This window comes from Myxocyprinus asiaticus, chromosome 24, assembly GCF_019703515.2.
Source record: "Myxocyprinus asiaticus isolate MX2 ecotype Aquarium Trade chromosome 24, UBuf_Myxa_2, whole genome shotgun sequence".
Taxonomy (NCBI): domain Eukaryota; kingdom Metazoa; phylum Chordata; class Actinopteri; order Cypriniformes; family Catostomidae; genus Myxocyprinus; species Myxocyprinus asiaticus.
Genome location: NC_059367.1, coordinates 9,084,297 through 9,097,500, shown reverse-complemented (window position 1 = coordinate 9,097,500; position 13,204 = coordinate 9,084,297). Strand labels below are relative to the sequence as shown.

Genomic DNA, 13,204 nt, shown 5'->3' with positions numbered 1-13,204 from the left:
CAAATAGCTTTCAGCAGTGTTTGATATAAATGCAAGTGATTTTCTAGTACCAAATTAGCCATTTAGTGTGATTACTCAAGGATAAGATGTTTTTAAAAAATTACTTTTTTCAAATACTGATGGTGTTCTTTTTTACATCAGTAATGTCCTGACTATACTTTGTGATCAGTTGAATGCCACTTTGGTGAATTATAGTACCAATTTCTAGGGTTGGGGAGTAATGGAATATAAGTAACGGGATTATGTATTTAAAATACAAAATATAAGTAACTGTATTCCACTACAGTTACAATTTAAATAATTGGTAATTAGAATACAGTTACATTCAAAAAGTATTTTGATTACTGAAGAGATTACTTTGCATTTTATTGTCATTTGTTTCATTTAATATTTAGTCCTTTCAGATGGAAAACATTTATACATATAAATGATGCGATCCAAAGTGCATTTGAACAGCGGTGAAACACTTTCTTATGATGTGTTACATTCATACAAGCAGACAGAGAAGTAAGTTTGAAGTAAGTTTGAAGCAGAAGAAATAAATAAACCTTGTGTAAATTGTCAGCTTTACGCTAAGCTAAAATGCTATTTCTAGCCATTTTACATGCACGTTACCAGGCACAATCATAGTTTTTTTTATCAAGAAAATTCACGTTAGATCATAATTTCTTTTTTCTAGTAAGACCTTTGATATTAGGGAAAAAATCGTATTCTTGATGATAATCTTTGTATTGTTTTCCAATACAAATATCAAAAAAATCCTTAAAACAAGATCAATTTGATTGATCTTGTTTTAGACACAACACTGCATAAGATATTTAGGTTTTTCAGAGAATGTATTTTTAACATGTGTATTTTGTCTTACTGTACTGAGTTTTTATAGTCAAAACAAGTGAAAAAGTGAGGAAGTAATCCAAAGTATTTAGAATACGTTACTGACCTTGAGTAATCTAACGGAATACGTTACAAATTACATTTAAAGTTTGTTTTGTAATTTGTAGTGGAATACAAAAGTAACCCTCCCAACTTCCTTCCGAAACAGCAAAATCTGTACATTATTCCATTATTTGTGTGTGTGTGTGTGTGTGTGTGTGTGTGTGTGTGTGTGTGTATATATATATATATATATATATATATATATAATATTAAAATATATATATTTTCATTTTGTAATTTTATTAATGTAAATTTGCTTTTGGATTTTTCTGTTGTTTAAGAATGTATTGTTTGGCAGCAAAACAAAAGTAGTATTTTATTATCAACCTTCTATTGCTTTTTGCCAAATTTCATATTCACCAAAGCAAATTCAGAAATCAAAAGCCCTTATTTTAAGTTTTTGAAAAAGAAATCAAGCAATAAATAAACAAATAATATTTAAAGAACACCAAAGCTCTTAAGACTGTAAAACTGTGCTCTCTCTTTAAACTATTTTTTTAAGTGTTTATGCGCAATATTTTCATGTATATTTTTGTGTTAAAACCCTGGAAATAAAAAAAGGAAAAAATAGGAGGGACAAAATTAGTCTGTTCCCCTTACAAAGCTTGTATGGCCTTATATGGCTTCAGGTGGCAAGACCAATTGTTATTCAGTATGGAAATATTATGATGACCTTGCTGCCTATAACAAGTCAGTGAAAGATTTTTAAACTTTAATTTTTAATTTCTTAAGCGTTTAGTTTGCAAAAAATAGAAATAACAAGACTGAAGTTATCTATGAAACAAAGTATAAATGGAGTCTGTACATTTAGCAGTTCAGGCTAAATTATTTTAATATTAAATAAGTTTAATACTTTGGTTTAGGGGCTTACAGCAAGCTCTAAGCACAATGTTTAAGGATTATCAATTCAGTGCTACCTTGCAAGCATTATGATTCTTTAGATTTTCAATCTGTCTTCACATGATGCTTCTGGGAACTAAGAGCAACATGCACACACTGCTGATTGTCTAATTATTGACTGTGTAGGCGTGTGTGAGTGGCTACAAGAAAAAACATGTTCAGAATAGCTTACATGAATCAGACGCTGTGTAGCCTGTAGGCAACAAATAGTTTACAGTCTCAATTAACAGTAGCGCTGCCTCGTTAGGGTTCAGTGATTTTCCACACGCCTCAGTTTCACAGATCTAAAGAGTCAGAGGCGTGTAACACACAGGGGTCTTGCAACTGTGACCTGCTGAAAAGCTCAGGTTCCTGCAGAGACCCGCCTGGCTCACCTGCTGTTAGGTGACTGATCTGTCTGTTATGATGTTATGTCTGCTTAGCTGTATCCGCTGACTAACTCTACTGAATCACAGGGAACTTTTTTCAGCACCTCTTTTTGGGAAAGTGACTGCTAAGCACTAAACTTAGTGTGGTACCTGGTAGTTTTTGGCCCTTTTATATTACATGGTAGGGGTGAAAAGATGAGGGGTGCAGTGCATCCATTTAACAATGAAAATGTAATGCATTGTTTATGGAATTGTAATAATTGTAAATTACAACAGCCTATTATTATAATGTATAAAGTGGCCCCAATAAGCATTTGGACACTATGGACTCTTAAAAATAAAAATGATGGCATTACTTACTCACCCTCAGGTATGACTTTTATATCTTCCGTGAAACACAAAAGATGTTAGTTTGAATATTAGCCTCAGTCACCATTTATGGACGCCGGCAAAGTGAATAGTGACTGAGACTAACATATTCTGTTTGTGTTCCATGGAAGAAAGAAAGTCAAAAGGGTTTGGAGCATCATGAGGGCGAGTAAATAATGACAGAGTGTAGCTTTTCTGAGACATTTTTGCAAATATTATAAAAGTTGGTCTCAAGGTGATCGCACAGTATCTTGCTTTTCTACAGTGTGTCATTCGATTTTTCCTCCACCAGTTTTTATCTGAAACGCAGCCATTCTTCAGGCTTGTCGCAGTAACCCTGGACCACACCTTTGCTCTCTGATGCCTGCCAATTCTTGTGCTCTCCTCCCTCTTCTTTTCCTGTAGAGCGAAAGTGCTAATGATGAAGGTGGGGAGGGTGAATATGTCAATCTGTATTCATCCAACCAGGCCAGTGGAGATCTGACTCTTTCCAATGGAGTAAGTAACAGCATGTGAGCGTTTGCAGCTGAGTTGTCATCCTGAGAGGGGTCAACCTCTGCCTCTGCTCTTACATGCTGCATTTGTGCTGTTTGTGACTGTAATGCCTGGCTTTGCATTATGCAAAATAGTGACACAAATTTGAGAGCTTAAAATTCTGTCATCATTTACTCACCCTCATGCTGTTCCAAACCCATGTGCTTTCTTTTTTTTTTCTTCTGTGGAACACAAAAGGAGATGTTAGGCAGTATGTTAGTCTCAGGCGATTTAAAGTCCAATAAAAACAGAAATAGTAAGTTATTGTTGAATGTGGTGAGTTTGTACACAAGCAATGCTTTAAATAATGAGAATGATTTAAGATGCTTTTTTTAACCATGCTTATATTAACTACACGCAAATGCAACGCACACTGTCAGCACACTTAAACATTCAAAAAATTTGCATCTCTCAATTAATTCCTTTAAAAGCACCACAACTAAAAAATATTAAACTCCCTATTTGTTGTTGGGTGACTAGTGGAAAATCCTGTCCCATTTGTAGTGTGTGCCTTTTATAGCATGTCTGTCTGCAAGTTTTACATCCATCGTCTTCAGTAACCCTTTTTAATTTAAATGCTTTCAAACAGCCGATTTAAGTCTTTTTTTTAGGTAGATACTAGCCTGGTAGATCGAATTCCACTTATATTTTGGAGTTCGTGTGTAGCCCCAGTTTCACGTGAATTGAAAGTTCACATTCAGTCTGCGATACCTGGCCAAGCACCACGTGGACACCATCTGTAACCATTTATTCAGAGATTGTAAAATAAAACATTTCACGGTTTTTAGATCTGAAGATTCTAAATTCTTACGGTTAAAATAACCATGACATTTTTAATCGCGGTTAATAGTAAAACTGTGTAATCATGACATCCCTGGTCACCATTCATTTTTTTTAACCAAGAACTTTTTACACAACATTTTTTCCATATAATGAAAGTTAAAGGGGACTGAGGTTGTCATTTTGCCAAAAATTTTTTGGGTGAACTATCCCTTTAACACCTGTCACCAATACACTCTTTATGCAGTACTGCATAAAATATCCTAAAACTTATTGGTTCAAAATCCCGCTCCATATTGACAGATTAACAGTATATTAAACATCAAAATATATTCTGTTAAACCGTTTCGTGCTGCATTTTACATTCACTTTCAACAAAAAACTACTTGTCGCATCTCACCCAGTTTGGACACTGCGTAAGAGGTGGGAAAATTAGTAGGCTAGTAGTTTTTAGACATTGTTGTGCAATCATGTTGCTCTGATAGAATTTGAGAAGTGAAAGAGGAAATGTTGATTGATGATTGTGTGCTTTGTAAAAATAAAACCACCGAGCTGTAATTTTCCTGCTGAAAAGCAGTAGTTGTGAAACCTCTTAACAGAGAGTCGGATCCCAATTAAGGGCATTTTGTTGTTTACTTACAGCCATGTTGTAATGTGACACAGTCATGTCAACATAACATTTCTGTATAATATGCATAGATTTTGACCTTCAAATGTTCTCTATTCAGCTCCAACTATAAACTATGAAACTATAATCACAAAAATATAAAATATCCCCAAACAATTTTACTATTCACACCAAATGAGTTGCCAAGTTTTTGAAATTCTCTGAAAAAAAAATTAGATACCTAAATGAAATGTTTATTATATGAACAAGTAAAAAATGACCTTAAAAAAAAAAAAGCGATCGTTGCAGCGCAATATTTTGGACTTTGGTTGTGAATGGGCCTTTAGAGTTGTGTATATTTGTACACGTATTATGTGTGTACACGTAAAACATTAAAGTGTAGTTTTACAAGTAAAGCCCAAAGTATACTTCGGTCCAACGTGAATGCTGAGCGTTCACATACAGGACGCGTGATGCAAATTTCATCATCAGTTTCATCACTGAACGTGCGCAACCCGAGTTTTCTAACCGCACGTCTTTGAACGTGCAGAATGCGCATGCGCCTGGAATTATTTGCACTTATTAGTGGCTCCACAAGGTGGCAACACTCACATTTGAGTTGTTGCTGTCACGAATATGTGCTAGACGAAGATGTAATTGTCGCAAAAACAACAGGACATTGACATCAACAGCACATCAAGAACGCGTGTGTAAGCACAGACAAATGAAGTATATACATTTGACAGGCTCGCAACCAACTGTACGCAGTATCTCGCCAAAACCAAAGTATATTTTGAGCTTAATACTTTGTGTTGAATTACAAATAAATATCTTAACCCAATAATATACCTAACCTAATATCTGATGATAACATACATGTCATGGATATTAAGGCCATGTCTATATGAATCAGTTTTGTTTGAAAATGCATTGATTTTACTACATTTACGCCTTAAAATGAGACTTTCAAAAATGCTCTCCAAAACCACATACTTTGAAAAACAATGACTTTAGGAAAATGAAAATGGAGGTTTCAAACTTAAATGGGTTAGTATGGACGTGCCCTGTCTGCTTTGGAACAATAAACTATATTTATTGTGCGAAGCTCTATACAAATAAAATGTTAACTTGTTTTGAATTGATAGTGACTTGTTCTAATATGTTATCAGTATGCCTCAATCTTGTGTTTGATTGTTCTGTGGAATGCAGAAATTTTTTTATTGTGCTCTTCCCTGCATATGAAGCACTGATGTTAAAAATATCATTCCAAGATGTAAAACCCAGCTGTCCTGTTCTGGTGAATCACTTTGCTAGTGACGACTCATTTTTGCAGCATTATTATATGGTTAGACTGATAGGACTGATGGAATGTGTTTTGTCTGTCTTTGTCAGGACTCTTCTTGTGAACCTGAGGACTCACTACAGGACTCTGCATCAGAACACAGCAAAGATTTGGCCGACAGAGAAGGGTAACACTGCTGTGATTGAACTTACTGCTTTAAAAACGATATTTTACCCAAAAATGAAAATATTGTCATCATTTACTTACCCTAAACAGCTTTACAGAAAATTATGCTTTAACAGAAAAAGAAGCTGTGAAATCTGTAATGTCTTAGAGTCATAATTTTGAGGTTTGATAAAAAAAAACATGATTGCATATTGTGTCTTAAAATAAATAATTAAATAAGTAAATAATATTTGTATATTGACCCCCAGTGAGCAGGTTAAAGGCGACATGGCTGTTACTCTTCGTTATATCGTGTCATTTGCAAGTGACCCTGTATTTAATGTAGTCGGGGTCATGTTTTCTTTGACATTGCATAGTTTTGTTCATGGCTTTTGAGGCTGAGGGCATGTCATTCAGCCTGTCCATGTTGGCATCTGTCTTATTCGGCTAGCCTCTACCAAATGACAGATGAATTTGTGGCAAAATACCATAGATTTCAGTTGGACACTTTGACGTCAAAAACAAACAAAACAAAAGATATGGGAAGTGTTTTCTCCTCCATTTGACAAGTTAATGAGCCTATTTATTTTGCTATCCAAACTACAATATGCACGATTCTATGATTTTAGCATTACTTTTACCTGCTGTCCACGAACCTGATAGACCTGCGACCCCTTTTTGGGTCCTGGGACACCAGTTGAGAACCACTGTAATAGTACTTTGTCAATTTGTTTAGATGGTTTTGGAGGTACTTGGGAGTATTTTCTTCCACCAGAACAATGCAGTGTCTTGTGTGTTTGAGAACGAATTCTCATTTTCTTTATTAATTCTCATTATTAACTGTCCTCCTCTCCCCTTACAGCTGGAAGCAAAAGTGTGCAGACTCAGAGCTCACCTCAGAGCAGGAGGATGAGCTCTTGCTGATAGACCATGAAGAGATCATGTCTCACATAACACTAAAGCAAGAGGTAACACAGATGTGTTCATTTATTATTTTAAGCCACCATTTTTAGTAGTTTATATCTTGACTTCCATTAGTTGTAATTATAGTTGAAGCTGAGTTTTAGTTTTCTCTCAGCTGCCTCCTGCCTGCGACTCAAACAAATGCAGTGCTGTTGTGGTGAACGTCAGCATTAAAATGCATGTGTAATTTGTTTTTACACACTGCAAGATCAGGGCAAACACCAAAATGTAAAAAATCTAGTAATTCATGCAGTCTCAAACACTGACAATGTTTTTTATTATTGAGATGTTTAAAAGTTATATTTACAGTGCATCCGGAAAGTATTCACAGCGCTTCACTTTTTCCACATTTTGTTATGTTACAGCCTTATTCCAAAATTGATTAAATTCATTATTTTCCTCAAAATTCTACAAACAATACCCCATAATGACAACATAAAAGAAGTTTGTTTGAAATCTTTGCAAATTTATTACAAATAAAAAACGAAAAAAAATCACATGTACATAAGTATTCACAGCCTTTGCCATGACACTCAGAATTGAGCTCAGGTGCATCCTGTTTCCACTGATCATCCTTGAGATGTTTCTACAACTTGATTGGAGTCCACCTGTGGTAAATTCAGTTGATTGGACATGATTTGGAAAGGCACACATCTGTCTATATAAGGTCCCACAGTTAACAGTGCATGTCAGAGCACAAACCAAGCCATGAAGTCCAAGGAATTGTCTGTAGACCTCCGAGACAGGATTGTATCGAGGCACAGATCTGGGGAAGGGTACAGAAAAATTTCTGGTCCCAATAAGCACAGTGGCCTCCATCATCCATAAATGGAAGAAGTTTGGAACCACTAGGACTCTTCCTAGAGCTGGCCGCCCGGCCAAACTGAGCGATCGGGGGAGAAGGGCCTTGGTCAGGGTGGTGACCAAGAACCCAATGGTCACTCTGACAGAGCTCCAGCATTTCTCTGTGGAGAGAGAGAACCTTCCAGAAGAACAATCATCTCTGCAGCACTCCACCAATCAGGCCTGTATGGTGGAGTGGCCAGACGGAAGCCACTCCTCAGTAAAATGCACATGACATCCCGCCTGTAGTTTGCCAAAAGGCACCTGAAGGACTCTCAGACCATGAGAAACAAAGATTGAACTCTTTGGCCTGAATGGCAAGAGTCATGTCTGGAGGAAACCAGGCACCGCTCATCACCTGGCCACTACCATCCCTACAGTGAAGCATGGTGGTGGCAGCATCATGCTGTGGGGATGTTTTTCAGCGGCAGGAACTGGGAGACTAGTCAGGATCGAGGGAAAGATGAATGCAGCAATGTACAGAGACATCCTTGATGAAAACCTGCTCCAGAGCACTCTGGACCTCAGACTGGGGCGAAGGTTCATCTTCTAACAGGACAACGACCCTAAGCACACAGCCAAGATAACAAAGGAGTGACTCCAGGACAACTCTGTGAATGTCCTTGAGTGGCCCAGCCAGAGCCCAGACTTGAACCCGATTGAACATCTCTGGAGAGGTCTGAAAATGGCTGCGCACCGACGCTCCCCATCCAACCTGATGGAGCTTGAGAGGTCCTGCAAAGAAGAATGGGAGAAACTGCCCAAAAATAGGTATGCCAAGCTTGTAGCATCATTCTCAAAATGACTTGAGGCTGTAATTGGTGCCAACGGTGCTTCAACAAAGTATTGAGCAAAGGCTGTGAATACTTATGTACATGTTTTTTTTTTTTTTTTTTTTTTTTTTTTTCATTTTTTATTTGTAATAAATTTGCAAAGATTTCAAACAAACTTCTTTCATGATGTCATTATGGGGTATTGTTTGTAGAATTTTGAGGAAAATAATGAATTTAATCCATTTTGGAATAAGGCTGTAACATAACAAAATGTGGAAAAAGTGAAGCGCTGTGAATACTTTCCGGATGCACTGTAGGAGCTGATTAAATGAAAAGCTCTAACTTTGACCTGCTTATTGAAATTTGTTTAATCCTAATCTGTTTCAGAAAGATGATGGCCCTGATGTCCGAGCTGGGTCAGGAGACATTTTATTAGTTCATGCCACAGAAACAGATCGCAAAGGTAAGAATACCTTTTAATCTGGCGATGTCACCTATTTTGTGTTCAAACTCAACAAATCTGTTAGGATAAAAAATTGAGCTTTTGTCTTTTTTAGAATTTCACATTCTTAACTCAACCTATAATTATGATTACATAAATATATCTTATGTTCTCTTTTGCAGATCGAGTTTTATACTGTGAAGCATTTTTGACCACATACAGAACGTTTCTAACCCCAGAGGACCTGATTAAAAAGCTCCGCCATAGATATCCTTTATGAGAACGGGAGAGAGTGGCTTATAAATCTTTGGATTGCTAACACTTTTTTACACACCAAGCCTCTTTTTTTCGCCCTTAACTCTGAACACGTATACCAGGTTTTCTCACAGTTCTGACAACGTCAAACAGCGTGTTAGTAAAAACACATTCTTTGTGCTGGTGCGGGTCGTGGATGAGCTTTGGTGAGCTTGGATTTAAAATTACATTACAACTGTGGGACCAAATTAAATATCTCCATCTGTGGGATTGCATAAACCTACTTCTATATATCTGTAAAAGAAATAACCTCATTCCTAAATGTTATTTTGGTAGTATTTTACAAAAAGTTTGTATTCATTAACATTATTTAACACAATATTTAGCAACATTTTAAAACATTAATTCATGTTTGGTAATGTTAATTTCTGCATATACTAATACATTTTTTATATTAAAAGATATGTATTAGTATACGTAATGCGTAAAGTATATGTTAATATTAGATAATGCATTATGAACTAACAATGAACAATAGTATTTTGCTAAATTAGCATTAACCTCTTCAACTCTGCAGACCAGCCGGTGGGTCCAGAAGGGGGTGCTATGTCGTGAGAAAAGTTTACGCTTAAAATGTTCAAGTCTCTGTATGAGTCTGAAAACATAACTCAGGCATATGTGGTATCGTTTGAAAACTTAGAATCTGAACGTTTCATTAATAACCATAACTTCTGCATTTATGCTACATAACAAAATAAAGCCTGAAAACATTTGCATCGCAAATCGTTACCACCTAGAGGTCATGTGGTAGAAACATTAATATGAATATAAAAGTCTTCCAGATAGCACTTAAATAGACAAATCATATATCAAATGAAAGCTCTAATTCTCAGGAATATGACCGCTCAATGTTGCCCTAATACCACAGTTCGAAAGGTGTTCAAAAGAATCACAAAATGAAATTAGATTTCTTTAAGACATCAAATATAAACATCTCTTTTATGCACCGGTCACTGCTTCTGTAAGCCTCAAATAGCTAAAATCTTTATATTTGCTTTTACCAGGCAGTTTTCTAAAAAATTGTACTTGTCTGTGAGCTTGCTTGTGTGAATAATCCAATGTTATATCTTGGATGTCCAGAACAAAATATGCGGTCCAACAGGAAAAGCATGCTAAATACATAATTGGAAATTTATGTTATCGACTATTGTGGATAAAATGTTATACATCATCGCAAATGGGAGGATCTCAGCTTTCTAATGATACCTGAGCTTCTAGTCCATTCAGAGGCTGAGATATTTGATGAAACAATGGGGGTGGTGCATGAACTGAAAATTAGACTGAATGTCTATGGATGAGCACATCTTTGAGTGCTAAAATGCACTAGAGCGCCACCTACATTTCAGATCGGCATATAGTGATGGAAGGTGACAGAGGGAAAAAAAAAAACATTCTAGTACTTGCTGCCCTCTAGTGGAATGAAATAAGACTTTTTGGAGGGAGATGAGGTGAACAGAACCAGAATTGCATTTACAAAAAAAAAAAAAAATTTTTTTCTTTTTTAAAATTCTATTCATCATAAGATTTTTTTAAAAAAGCATTATTAATAATTGTATTCTTTTTTTGGGGGGGGCAATTCGTTTTTGGCAATTAGTACACAGTATGTGTAAAGGGTGAGCTTTTAAATTTGAGGGTGAAAAATTGCAGGCAGCAGCCCAAAAAGGCACCAAAGTTAAAGAGGTTAATCAAGATTATTAAATGCTGTAAAAAAAAAAAAATCAGCATTTGTAAGCGTTCAGCATTGTTCATTGTTAAGTCATGATACCTAATGCATTCACCAAAGTTAACAAATAGAGTCTTATTGAAAACTGTCACCATTAATTCCTAATTCTGTACCCTCTTGTAAAGGGATGTATGAGATTTGGTGCTTTTATCATGGATGTTACTTTTTATTTTTCCAGTTTAGAGGTCATTTGTAGACAAAACGCATTGTGGAAATGCTGGAAAATCAGCTTTTGCAATTTACAGATGTAATTCTGTAGCAATATGTATAAAATGTGTAAAGTCGTTGCTTATGTGAATAACAATTGTGATATCCTGTACTGTAGAAGTTAATCTGTCAATTATATGGCAATTTATTGTTTTATGTGTGAGCGCAATGTTATCATGATTATTATTAAAATGTCATCGTTTTTGGTGTCATCAGTTTGGTGGAGCTCACTGAAGACATCCTGAAGCAGCTCATGGATCTAGTGTTCAGTCTGTTGATTGATGGAGAGCTCACGCTGGCCCGAGTTCTGCGCAAGAATATTCTAGATAAAGTTCAACAGAAGAAGTTGCTGCAGTACTCCAACTCCCTCAAAACGCTCGCTGCAAGAAGTGTTGCTGCAAGGTAATGCTCTTCTAATGCTCTTAGAATGAAACCATCCAGCAGACTTTCAAAGGTGATGGAATGCAAGTATTTTCACACTGATTTTGACTCTTTATTAACACAGACCCGGCACTCTGCATGACTTCCGCAGTCATGAGATTGCAGATCAGCTTACTCTCCTCGATGCAGAGCTGTTTTATAAAATAGAGGTACTGCCCCTTCCGCGTCATTTATACACAGTCCTTAACTTTCCCTAACAGATTCACAAATTCTTTGGGATTGACTTGTGCGATTCAGGAGTTCTTTGACATGTTTTTCCTGTCTTTCTGCAGATCCCTGAGGTGTTACTCTGGGCAAAGGAACAAAACGAAGAAAAGAGCCCCAATCTGACCCAGTTCACAGAGCACTTCAACAACATGTCATACTGGTATGAAGCTCTGATTCTCGAGTTGGAACACCGAATGCATTAATCTTTCTTTGTAAAAATGCTCTAGATGGAGGTATTTGACCATTGCATCGACGGACGTCTTTAACCATTGCATCTAGCGCAGTTGGACCAACAAACAGATAGTCCCGTATCCCAACTCGCCCTTGATTGAGCCAATGTTATTGTCTCTTGAAACGGGTCAACTGATGGCTGTTTTTGCATATTAAACTGGGATAGGACAAAGTATTTTAACACTGAAAAAGTTACATACTTTTAATTATATATGAATTATATATTTTTTAAATTATTATATACTTATATTATCTTTATTTGGGGACCTTTCTCAGTTATATTGATGTGATTAAAAAAATGTATCGATTGACAGCCCTAATTTTTACATGAAGTTGGTGAAGAAAAATGTGCTGTTGATTTATTGTCTTTGTAGTATTTCACAGTACCTTTTTATCTCATCACAATTCAAATCAGGCTGTGGTGCTGTAGTTTCATTAGTGGTGCAGTGCTGTTCATTTAAATAATTCTCTTTTTTAAATCTCTCTTTTCAAGGGTTCGGTCCTTAATAATCCAACAGGAGAAAGCCCAGGATCGAGAAAAACTTCTTCTAAAGTTCATCAAAGTTATGAAGGTGCAAAATATTTTTTGAATTAATTTGGAATTAAGGATATATTTACTAGTTTCTTGTGAATCCACATAACAGGACAGACTTTATATTTCCAAATTTAATCTAATTATTTATTGGACTTATTTCTAGAAAAATAACCTTTATCCCATGTCCTTCTGTAAATTAGCACTTAAGAAAACTCAATAACTTCAACTCCTACTTGGCAATATTATCAGCGTTGGATTCAGCACCAATTAGAAGACTGGAATGGCAAAAGCAAACTTCAGAGGTAAATCACTCCCATGTGTCCCTGTCTCCATACCCTCTGAGGCCATGTCAACATTAATATGTTTTTGTCATGTCATTGTTTTCCAGAGTATGCAGTACTTGAGAATAGAGGTCGACCAATAGTGGGTTTTGCCAATACCAATAACAAAGGTGGTGGAAAAGGCCGATAACTCATTAATCAGCCGATAGGTTTTAGAATTGATTCATAGAATGTTACAACATTTTCTTATTCGGCAGAGATATAGAGGGCAGAGTACAAAATGAATAAAATCCCAGATGTAG

At 36.1% G+C, this 13,204-nt stretch overlaps 1 protein-coding gene across 3 annotated transcripts in view; it reads left to right on the top strand.

The window, feature by feature from the left end:
* The window catches only part of LOC127415147 (rap guanine nucleotide exchange factor 1-like), a 56,478-nt gene that overhangs the window by 36,097 nt on the left and 7,177 nt on the right, over positions 1-13,204 (top strand). For 2 of the 3 annotated variants that reach the window (XM_051653736.1, XM_051653737.1), the window contains 11 exons: positions 2,979-3,071; positions 5,887-5,963; positions 6,804-6,909; positions 8,908-8,983; positions 9,145-9,229; positions 9,331-9,423; positions 11,424-11,609; positions 11,713-11,797; positions 11,921-12,015; positions 12,580-12,658; positions 12,822-12,923. In XM_051653736.1, coding sequence (XP_051509696.1) covers positions 2,979-3,071; positions 5,887-5,963; positions 6,804-6,909; positions 8,908-8,983; positions 9,145-9,229; positions 9,331-9,423; positions 11,424-11,609; positions 11,713-11,797; positions 11,921-12,015; positions 12,580-12,658; positions 12,822-12,923 — 1,077 coding nt within the window. The remainder of the gene's footprint in view (positions 1-2,978; positions 3,072-5,886; positions 5,964-6,803; positions 6,910-8,907; positions 8,984-9,144; positions 9,230-9,330; positions 9,424-11,423; positions 11,610-11,712; positions 11,798-11,920; positions 12,016-12,579; positions 12,659-12,821; positions 12,924-13,204) is intronic. The other variant, XM_051653739.1, reaches the window with a different exon arrangement.